Genomic DNA, 10,918 nt, shown 5'->3' on the forward strand with positions numbered 1-10,918 from the left:
GAAAAAGCAAGTGTAAAACACAAAGGGATGCCCAACTCATGAACAAACCATGATCCAACCTCATAATGTGGACTGTGCCTGACGTCTAGAATGTAAATTATCTCATGGGAACTGTAGGAGCAATGTAACGGTAGACACAGAAGACAAAACCTACTATGTGACACCCCAGGATAGTTGGGATTCCTGCTTTTCTTGACCTGGTTGAACAAAATCAGCACAAGTTACTGAAAAAGACTGAATAATAAGATTATTTTTCCATTATTGTCTTTCCAGTGTCCAACTAGTGTTGACACCAAACTGTGTAATGGAAAGGCATCTACATATATTGTGTTCTCAAGCTTTAAACAAAAACATGACCCTAACACCTGTACACTCTCAGAAATAGGGCTAAAGTGAAAAGTTCATTATTTTTCTTACATAACCAAACTCCCTACGAAGGATTTAAAATTCAAATAAATATTTCCCATGGGCGCCGTCAGGGGGAGAAAAATTACGGATTCTAAGCGCCCGTAACTTTATTTTATTTTTTATTTTTTAACAAAAATTATTAGCCCATCAATATGGCTTCCATACATGACCATAAATGCGGTTTGCTTCAAAGGTGTTTGTTTCCTAATATTGGTTTTGTTTTGTTTTTCGAAACAAAGAGTAAATCCAGTCAACCTCTGACCCCACCTCCCCCGTCCTTATTTCGTGATTTGGTTTAGTCCAGGTGCACGCGCTGACGCTGAACTTTGGAGCGGTAGGAAAAGAGACAGGTGGAAATATACTTGTACATGAAAGAAACTGCTTGACTTTCCTAGTGTTTGCTAGCTTACCTCATTTCTTATTTTATTATTTTTTTTATACTTTAGTCAACAAGTAATTGGTGCAGGCAGACCTTCTGTGCATATGTATACTAAATCACATATCTGCCGGCTTGCTGCAAGAACCAACAGACCAAACCTCTGGCTCAGGCTTGGCTGTCCCACTCATATCACCCCACACCCACACACCTGACACTGAACCAGCCTCACTGATATCTGAAGAAGCAGGTGAGTTATTTTATGTCAAACATGTGTCTAGTTGCAGCAGGCCTCTTGAGAATTTTTTTTATAATAATACATTATCTTTATAAGCCACATAAACAGCATTTTTGGAGGAGTGTGACTGTTGCAGGTGGTGAGCGCTTTTAGTGAGCAAAAACAGATTAAACCTATTTGAGTTCCACTAGGTCTCAGGGCAGAGATATATTTTAGTTCAATAAGGTACTTTATTTTCTGTGTGTGCTCAGTAGTTTATTTCAGTGTTCAGATGTACTCTGCAAGTACAGCCACACTGTTTACTGGTGACATTTATCACATTAGCTGTTAGCTTGAGAAGGACGATGTAGCAGAACACAAAGATTATCAAGTGTCATAATCTGACATCACATGAGATGTTTTGTTTGGTGGGGGGGGGGGGGAAGAGGTCATAAAGACTGCAGCAGATTAAATAGTCTAACGACCTACTTGGAAAAAATGCAGAATAATTCAATGTACGATATATATATATATATATATATATATATATATATGTGTGTGTGTGTGTGTGTGTGTGTGTGTGTGTGTGTGTGTGTGTGTGTTTCTGCAAGATGGACTTTAAAGAATATATGATCTGTATCATGATGACATTTGGCTGAGAAAAAAAATAATAAATGTAGGCTCATTTCGGAAATCTTCTCTCAGGACCTATAAAAATGACTCTATAAATGGTGCCTGAGCAGGTCCGGAAGACTTAAAGAGGCAGGAAAACAAGTCAGTAAGTAATTGGAGATTTACTGGATGCAGAGGGCTGGGTGTCCCATCTGATCTGAACGCGGTATAAGAAGCTCCTGACTCCTCCTCAACTCTCAGCATCGGTGAAGGCGAGCGGCAGAGGTGTGTTTGTGTGTGTGTGGAGTTATGGCTCTGTTCATGGACTCAGACTTCTCTTTACTCAAGCAGAACCAGCAGAAAGACCTGGCAGATTTCAAGGCATTATTCGGAGAACAGAAACACTCAAAAGGTGAGTCACAGAGAGCAAAAAACACTTTTGACTTTCTGACCGGCTGCTTCATAGAATCAGCTTTTCCCAACAAAACTCAATGAATGGTTGAATTATATTGTATATTACAATAAAATAGTCTAATAGGATAAAAGTAAACAAAAAGATGGCTGAGAAAATAAATCTGAAAGTTATTATTATAAATTTTTTTTATTCTTAACAGATACACATATTCCTAGGTTCAAGGCTATAATAAAATGTATTCTATAAAGTAAATAATTTCTAAATTACGAAAATATTTTTTTTGTTCTTTAATTTCTTGTTAATAAATAAGTGTAATAATAATTATTATTATAATATAATAATGATAACAATAGTTATTATTACAATCCACGGTCAAACACAAAAGAACCTAAATGTTGACAAGTTTATGGGTTGTGATATTTTCCATCACCACAACAAGATTTCCCTTTCTGAAAGGCTGTTTATTTATTTATTATAGACCATTATTTTTTCAACTGTTTGACATTTTTCTTGATATTTGCATTGTAATTGGAAGATGCCCGCAGTGGGAGTGCCGTATCCTCTCCGGAGCCGGACAGAGGCATCGGTTTGATGGAGGGTCAGAGGAAAAGGAAGAGGACCATCTTCAGCCGTGCGCAGCTGTCTGAGCTGGAGCAGGCCTTCGCTGTGACCCCCTACCCGGACATCACCCTGCGGGAAAGGCTGGCCGCGCACACACACCTGCCTGAGAGCAAGATACAGGTGAGGCTGCTGGTCGGATGTTCAGTCTGAAACTCCAAGTTTCTCCTAGCCTATTTAAAGTGGCTGTAATGAAACAATTTACTTATTTTAATTTAATTTACACTATCTTGACTGATTTGTTGTTGGTCACGATGAACCCACAGAGAATAGGTCTCCTTTAGACCACGGAGACAATAATTGGGACCACTACAGCAAAAAAAATATCTTCAGTACATATTTTGTAGCTATTCTTTATAAATGATACTGTTCTTCTTTTTCTCAATTAAAGATCAAAATCATTAAAGAACTTAAAATAATAACAAATGAGCCCATATGACTAAATATAGACTATATATATGACTCATATAAGGATAGTCATACCTGAAGTTAAGTCTGTTTTAGGCAGGCAGAGGATGATGTGATACCCGTTTTCTCTTTCTTTTATATTTACCAAGCATCTATCTGCCTTCTTTCCTTCTAAATATTTCTGTCCATGTTCTGTGTTCCTTTATGAAGTAAATGTTTATGTGTGATAAACGTTTTTGTCACACATGAAAACTCCAATCAAAGTCAGGAGACAGCTTAACCATGTCACATGTTAGCAAAGTCTCAATGTTACCCCAGCATAGGACCGGAGCTAACATGTCAAACAGCATTATAAAGTTTCCTCTACTCTTTACTGTTAATACTGTTAAATACTTCAGCATTATTAGTTGCAATATCTGGCAGAGCTTGTATGCAGAGTCACAAAAGAGGGTAAAAGTGTGGAGAGGATGTAAGGAAATTAGGAACTAATCCCAAATTGTTCTAATGCTTTATTGGATTATGAACATTAGAAAGAAAGCATTTAGGTGCACAAAAAGTGTTTGTGTGAATGGCTGAACGTGGCATGTTGTTTAAGATGCTTTGAGTGCTCAAGTAGAGTAAAAAAGCTTTATATAAGAGTCAGTCCATTTACGAAGACAAGAAAATTACAACCCAAAAAATCTATCTAACCCCAGTATTTGTTTTGATGAACATGGTAACCTGAGCAGAATTTGGATGCATAAACTGAAATTGGCTATGTAAGACTAATTCATTATAAATTTTGCCATTTCCCACAGGTGTGGTTCCAAAACAGAAGAGCTAGAAGTATTAAGACCGGTAGACTCTCCAAGTCCACCAAGTCTGTCCTTGGAGTTAGAGGTTTTGTGGATCCCTCCTCCGGCCCTGCGACTTCCACGTATTCAAACACTCTGGCAGACATGTTCAGGCCAGAACAGAACCACTCCTGTGAGGAGGTCCCGCAGATTTACTCAGATTGGATGCAAATCTACAGTAACCCCATGTCATCGCCACCATGTTCCTCATCCCTCCATCAGCAGTCCACTCGTAGCTGCTCCAAACCCTCAGAGTCTCGTCTCTGGGAAGAGGAGTACCACGGGCAGCAGCAACAGCACTTAGGAGCCTCACTCACTGGTTTCATTCCTGGTTCGTTTCATCAGTCCATCACCAGGCAGCCTCACCACGCTGCATCTACATGCTCCTATCAGGCCTTCAGGAACTTCAAGTCTCGGAGCTTGGCTCCATCTGGACCTCATCAGGCACTGTGCAGCGGAGGCACTGGAACTGGCGGTCATGCCTCAGTAGATCAGGTTGTCCCTTCCCACCCTCAGCCAATGTACTGGGAAATCTCTCAAGGTCAGGGACAGAACCACCACCACCACCATCATCACCCACAACTGGGACCACAGACCTCGATGGGATATATCTCAGACCTGATCTATAACGCTGCTATTGTTACCAATTTTCTTGAATTCTGATGAATGTATCAAAATCTGTCCTGTGTTTTACCACAGCTGATGAATTTCAGACAAGGCTGTAATACTGTGAAGTAGAGTAGAATTGTTACGATGCTGATTTGTCCAGTTGTATATTTTATGTTTTGAATTATGTCTTGTATATTTTGGGGAATAAACTGAGGCAACTGATCACAGTTTTGAATCTTACTGTTACTTGTCAAAAACAATTGTTCTTGTTTTTATTTTAATAGAATCTGTTATTTTTAAAATCTAATACAAATTAATTAAAAATGTTTTTTTTAAGTTAGTTTTTAAAAATTTCTGATAGTATAAACTGCATTTTGTGAAGCTGGAAGTAAGCACATACAACATATGTAACATGAAGCTTGTTTCATGTTTTTGTATAATCAAATAATACAACCGCAAATCATATTTTCACATAACTGTTCAGTTGTGTAGTTTATTTTGTTCAGTAGCAATACAAAGGTATTATTACCAAAATATGCAGAAAATATCAGTTCATTGAAATTATTATTATTCATTATTGTTAACTGTATGTTGTGTTTTAATATTGTAGCTTGCAAGGCTGGAACTACTTTACAGTACTAATATTACCAAAAACCCCACATTTTTTTATCTAGTTTTGAAAATAAATAATATTTAGCGAACATCATAGGTTAAAGTGAAAAAGTTCCCATTAGTTTGTACCACTGTAGTTCCCAAACTTGAAGCCTCATAAACTTGTAACATGTACTTTTTGTCAGTATTTTTTATTAAATTTAAGTGTCAGTTTTTAAGTAAGTCAAGTTTTTATAATCAAGTCACTTATTATATCCTTTTCAACCATTATATGCTACAGCTAATGATTTATCATGTAGTTTTATTTAACCAAGTAACAGTTTGCCTACTAACAGTAATTAGGGGACTTTTAGGGGACAGCATGGCTTTAGGTAATATCAATTCTCTAACAATTAGCTATTAGGGTATTTTGGCTAATAGTTACCTAATTCCAACTAAGTGATTTTAACATTTACCCATTAGTTTTAGCAGCTCACCATAGCTTTTAGCTTATATCCTTTTTCTAGACATTTATCAAGTAGTTTTAGCATCTGTACTTTTTGTTATTTGAGCTACTTTTGGCTAACTACTTGAAACTGATAGTTGTTATTAACTGTTTCATATCTTTGTCAGTGGTGTCATAGACAGTATAAAGTCATCAGCCAAAGCAGTATCTTTTGTAATGTATTTAGTTCAAGCACAATCTTCAAGCCCCCCCCCCCCCCCCCCCCCCCAAAAAAAAAACCAAAACCAAAAAACTACTTGAATCACACAATTTGCCCTTTACCCACTGGGTATGTTGATGTCCTATCGGCATTTTTAATGAAACTTGTTCTTATTAACATTTTTTTAAAGAGCCAAATACACAAAGCTCATGAAATTTTGAAAATGTATTAATGTCAGAAGTTGTATAACCTATGGTCAGATCTGAGAGATCTCTCCATCAGAGAGATACTGCTGTATATATCATGGTTTCTCCTCACAGAAGCCAGCTCCTGTTCTCCTGCTGAACCAGGACATGTTTAATGCTGTGACCCCAAGAGTATTATTTTTCAAAACATCCAGATTAAAATGATTCCTTGTGGTAGGATACCACGACAGGAATAATTATTTTCTAAATCAAAATATATTTTTATCATATCTCTTTGTGCTGTAAGTATCACAGGGTTTACATGGCCTAAGGGCAAGGGGAAAAATGAAAGCAAAATAAGAACTAAATTAAAGTCAGAGCTCTGGGTCTATCAGCTTACCGCCTCTGTAATTTGACCTGGATTTAAGTTTTGAAATATTACATTAGAGGCATAATACAGAGGCAAATATGACAGACGGGAGTGCCCACTGTTTGTCCAGAGCTGGACAGAGATCTCTGCATATCATAATCATTTTTAATACCAAATAATCTTTCAATAAACCTTTAATCCTGGTGTCAAATCTCAGATCTTAGGAAGAGACTTTTTTTTTGGTATTCCAGGATGCAGTCACATCTTTTAATCCTTCCACTGATATGACAGAACTTGACGGGTGGGGGGGGGGGGGGGGGGGGGGCATAATTTACAGAACTATGAAACCTTATCTGGAGAGGGGATCAGTAAAAAAGGATCTTCTGTGTTGTTGTTCTCAGCATGATGATCTTAAAGCACAGCTACTGTACTGGACAGTAATCGGTTGTTTACGTGTTGTTCGGCTTGATATTTCACTTCAAACCAGATATAGTAAGCACAGATCAGGAGATTATTATTAGCACATCTGTCAGGTGGAAACCGTCCAGTAAACATTATGACTGACCATTATTACTGGCCACAGATGGTGACTTTTCCAGAAAAGTCAACACAAGGACATCCTCGTGGCAAAACAATAAGCCAAATGACTTAAAGTCTGTATGCTAGCTTCTTTTGATTGTTTAAAAAAAAACTTGCATTTATCATTGTTGGTTAGTTTTCTCTGTATATGCATTGGATCTGCCAGATATATTAAGCTTGTTGACTGGTTTTGACGTACTGGAAAATATGACTCTCTCAGTGTCAGGAGACAATGTTCATCTGTTGGGTCACATCACTTTTGTGCTGCCCAAGTTTTCATAGATGAAATAATAAAGAGCTAAAGGTGGTTATATATCTGAAAAGTTGTAAGTGCAACGAAGACTTCATGGTACCGACAACTTGTCCAAAGCATACGATTTGGCCTACACCATGTGAAATAGGCTATAGACCCCTCCAACATTGCAGGTTTTAAGAACTTTGAGTATCAATGTTTTCATCAAGCTAATACCACATTTAATGCGTGCAGGTGTCCAAGATGCAAATCTCCCCACTTGGCAGCCCTCTTAAAATGCTTTGGGACATTTATTGTTATTTGTTACTGGACTGCATGATCTAAACTAAATTTTTTTAAGGGTTGTCATCCGTTGCCACCTCAAGCTGCTCTTTTGTCTTCCCTGTGCTCCCCCCTTTGGTTGTGATCTACCAACAGCAACAGGCAGAAAATCCACAAATGGACATCTGAGATGAATGGACTGTTTTAGATGATTTATTTGATAAAAATCATATGAAATATGATTTCATCTCAGAGCAGAAAAGAACCTCATCATTCATTTTACACAGCAGAGAGGAAAAAACTACGCTGTAGTTTTAGAGTAAAAACAAAAATCTGGGAAATAAATACGAAGTATTTTGAGTATTTTCATTTCACTAGAAAGGGATGCAGAATGTCAAAGAACAAATACTTTGGAGCTTGGAACCATTTCTATTTAGAAATTCTCAGGACGTTTTATTTTTTCATCAATAATTCCTGAAACAATTCAAAAAGAAAGAAAGACCACAGAGGTTTCAGAGTGAGCGTTCTGCTCTGAACCACGGGCTTGGCTGTGGCTGCCAGAGGCCTTACAGACTCCTGCCTACAAGGTGTTGATTCCAAAGGTAACAGCTGCTATGGTTCCCCTAGGTCTCCCTCCATGGTCCGGACCAGGACATACAGCTCAGCAAGCCCAACTACTGATGCGGCGATCACCGCTGAGATCACCCGCTGCAAAACAAATGTTGGAAACAATTTCAGTAAAGCAAAACAAGAACGTCACAAAATACAGAGAAGTTTTATAATGGGACGGACAGCAGCAGGACCGCTTCTCTTACCGCCGTAGTCTCAGTGAACAAGTACTGACTGCCCATGTAGGAACAGGCAAAAGCAGCAACTATTGTAACCAGGAAGTTGAATATGGTGACCACAACTGCTTTGACTGACCGCACTGCAGAGAGAGAAGGTACATAAGCTAAGGATGCACAATCCAGCCTCTATAATGAGATGCTCAACAGTACACTCACCCTGCTGTCCGAAATCTGACAGCACGCCATGGCGGTTGATTTCCTGGAAAATCAAACAAAAAAAGAAAACTGTTAAATATTTTCAAAATATAACTTGTGTGTGAACCCCACAATCAAACTCAGCACTTTGGAAAAAATGAGCACATTTTCTCTGTCTTTGGAAAAATGCATAATTTTAAAAAAATGAATGAGAACAATTTAAATCGTGGCTCAAGAGTTGGGAGTTCGCCTTGTAATGGGAAGGTTGCCGGTTCGAGCCCCGGCTTGGACAGTCTCGGTCGTTGTGTCCTTGGGCAAGACACTTCACCCGTTGCCTACTGGTGGTGGTCAGAGGGCCTGGTGGCGCCAGTGTCCGGCAGCCTCGCCTCTGTCAGTGCGCCCCAGGGTGGCTGTGGCTACAATGTAGCTTACCATCACCAGTGTGTGAATGTGTGCGTGAATGGGTGGATGACTGGATATGTAAAGCGCTTTGGGGTCCTTAGGGACTAGAAAAGCGCTATATAAATACAGGCCATTTACCATTTAGGCCATTTTAAAAGACAGGGTTAAGACAACGGAAGAGAATTCCACAGCCTTGGTGCCTGAAAAGCCCAATCCCCACGTGTTTTGAAACTAGTACGTGGACCAATAGTAACTTCTGACCTGAAGACCTAAGTGCTTGGGAAGATGCATGAGGTTTCAACAGGTCAGAGATATACTGGGGAGCTTCACCATGTAGAGCTCTAAAAGTTAAAACTAAAATTTTAAAATGAAACCTAAAGTTTACTGGCAACCAATGAAGAGAAGCCAAAACTAGAGTAATATGTGACCTCTTCTTAGTGCCAGTTAAAAGTCTTGCCGCAGAATTCTGTAAAGTCTGAAGGCCATCCAAAGCTGATTTGTTGAAACAAGTAAAAAAGACCGTTAATACAATTCAAATGAGAAGAAATAGAAACATGAATAATCATCTCAAGTTCTGCCTTTGACACCAGTAGTCTGAGTTTAGACATGTTTCTTAGATGATAAAAACAGTTCAGAACCAGCTGTTTGGAGTGACTCTCTGGCGACATTGAACTGTCAAATATGACACCCAAATTTCTATATAATTTCTATAAGACTTGCAAAATATTCTGTTCTGGCATTTTTTTTTATCATGTCGTTAAGTGAGAAAGTAGACTTCTTCAGATGTACATTATGAACCTCAAGCTTGGAAGCCATCCATAAACATTCTAACTTGCAATCTATCTATATTTTTTTATTTGCATTACATCACCATCCCATCGTTTTAAGAACTGGCATGGACGAGGATGGTTTGTACTCCTCACCATGAGAAAAACAAACAAACATCCAAACATTTCAACAGCACACCCAGTGTATCGACCCTGAAATGGCAAAGATGCTTTTAATATTAACAAAAAATGTACCTGAGCATTGACATTTCTTGTGATCCTTTTGTATTCTTCATTGGCTAGTTTAGCTTTAATCTTCTCAAGACGGGCGACCAGCTCAGGGTTCTGAAGTGAGAGGAAGAAGTCACAGTTTAGTTTTTCTCATTACACTGGCTGGGCCTTCTGTGAAAACACTCTAATTACACGGGGCCAAGTTGCAGAAATTACTACATGTTAACACTGCAGTAGGTCTACAGACCTATGGTCTATCACTCACATGTGAATACAGTGTAACAGCAAAGGATGCGCATGAGTGTACATCACAAAACGTGCAGGAATTTACTTACCCTAGGAGGCTTCACGATTTCAGGCAGGTGAAGCGAGCTATCCTCCAGCAACTCATGCAGGTAGAATGGATGCCCTGGATAAATGCAGGCACGGTAAAAAATGTTATGAAATTGTACACACACACACACACACACACACACACACACACACAATTCAGTTTTTTCTTTTTTCACCATTGTCCTGAAGATATTTCTTGATCTTCCTCGCTGTACTGAATGGCAGGATTGTTGGTTCCGGTTTTTCAAGAACCTCCTCCAGCTCTTCTCCCAATGCTCGAGGAAGAGCTGACTCCGACTTTCCCAGTAAATGTGTCACTTTATTTCTGAATTTATCCCCCACCACAAATGCAGAAGCCATGATGCACCAAAAATTAAACGAGTTTTTTCGAAGCAACTATTTAAATAACGTTTTCTGTCAAACCTGGCCTCAATATAAACACGGGCTTTACTTTATATCTACTGAAATGTACCGTTTAAAAACGAAACCCAGCATCTGCTAAAAACAAATAAAAACCCTGGTACGCAGCCATATTGCTTGTCTTGTGACAGGCTGACGTAATCGCTCACGTGACCATCTTCCTGACGTTTTATTTACGTTTTTTTTCTTTTTTTTTTTGTAAAACATCAGTCATATATATATTATTGTGAAAACGCCAAGACGCCAATACGCCAAGTTTATAATAATGATTTGTTTCATTTTTAACTTAAACGTTTCTCACGACATGACACCTTACCTTTTGGGGCCTTAAAGGACTCATCATAAACTCGTAGAACTTACCGCTTTTGCATTACTAAGCTTT

General features: G+C 38.7%; 2 protein-coding genes across 5 annotated transcripts; one reads left to right on the forward strand and one right to left on the reverse strand.

Moving 5' to 3' along the window:
- The first annotated feature begins 707 nt into the window (after window positions 1-707).
- On the forward strand, window positions 708-4,735 carry LOC147313943 (homeobox protein SEBOX-like). Of its 4 annotated transcripts, XM_086262745.1 has the most exons (5): window positions 718-758; window positions 855-1,034; window positions 1,965-2,025; window positions 2,564-2,769; window positions 3,852-4,734. In XM_086262745.1, the coding sequence occupies exons 4-5, from the start codon at window positions 2,620-2,622 to the stop codon at window positions 4,548-4,550; spliced, it is 849 nt and encodes a 282-aa protein (XP_086118871.1). In that variant the 5' UTR covers window positions 718-758; window positions 855-1,034; window positions 1,965-2,025; window positions 2,564-2,619; the 3' UTR covers window positions 4,551-4,734. The 4 variants fall into 4 exon arrangements, with proteins under 4 accessions (XP_086118872.1, XP_086118870.1, XP_086118871.1 ...); XM_086262746.1 differs by having other exon boundaries at window positions 708-1,034; window positions 1,962-2,025; XM_086262744.1 differs by having other exon boundaries at window positions 708-1,034.
- Window positions 4,736-7,597: 2,862 nt separating this feature from the next.
- On the reverse strand, window positions 7,598-10,780 carry vma12 (vacuolar ATPase assembly factor VMA12). The gene is made up of 6 exons (XM_086260708.1): window positions 10,293-10,780; window positions 10,119-10,192; window positions 9,808-9,897; window positions 8,405-8,447; window positions 8,216-8,328; window positions 7,598-8,108 (listed from the first exon to the last, which is right to left on the reverse strand). The coding sequence occupies exons 1-6, from the start codon at window positions 10,474-10,476 to the stop codon at window positions 8,013-8,015; spliced, it is 600 nt and encodes a 199-aa protein (XP_086116834.1). The 5' UTR covers window positions 10,477-10,780; the 3' UTR covers window positions 7,598-8,012.
- Between the last annotated feature and the right edge of the window lie 138 nt (window positions 10,781-10,918).

Source organism: Aulonocara sp. 'chitande type north' Nkhata Bay, linkage group LG14, assembly GCF_057382095.1.
Source record: "Aulonocara sp. 'chitande type north' Nkhata Bay isolate Kocher_YH1m ecotype deep benthic linkage group LG14, A_spYH_male_GT1.1, whole genome shotgun sequence".
NCBI lineage: Eukaryota > Metazoa > Chordata > Actinopteri > Cichliformes > Cichlidae > Aulonocara > Aulonocara sp. 'chitande type north' Nkhata Bay.

Excerpts from the sequence above, each read along its gene's own strand:
- LOC147313943 (XM_086262743.1), top strand. The coding sequence starts at position 1,923 with ATGGCTCTGTTCATGGACTCAGACTTCTCTTTACTCAAGCAGAACCAG. Across the intron at positions 2,026-2,563 it reads AGAACAGAAACACTCAAAAG|ATGCCCGCAGTGGGAGTGCC; the intron begins GTGAGTCACAGA and ends TGTAATTGGAAG. Across the intron at positions 2,770-3,851 it reads TGCCTGAGAGCAAGATACAG|GTGTGGTTCCAAAACAGAAG; the intron begins GTGAGGCTGCTG and ends CATTTCCCACAG.
- vma12 (XM_086260708.1), bottom strand. The coding sequence starts at position 10,476 with ATGGCTTCTGCATTTGTGGTGGGGGATAAATTCAGAAATAAAGTGACA. Across the intron at positions 10,193-10,292 it reads GAAATATCTTCAGGACAATG|GGCATCCATTCTACCTGCAT; the intron begins GTGAAAAAAGAA and ends GCATTTATCCAG. Across the intron at positions 8,448-9,807 it reads CAAGAAATGTCAATGCTCAG|GAAATCAACCGCCATGGCGT; the intron begins GTACATTTTTTG and ends TTGATTTTCCAG.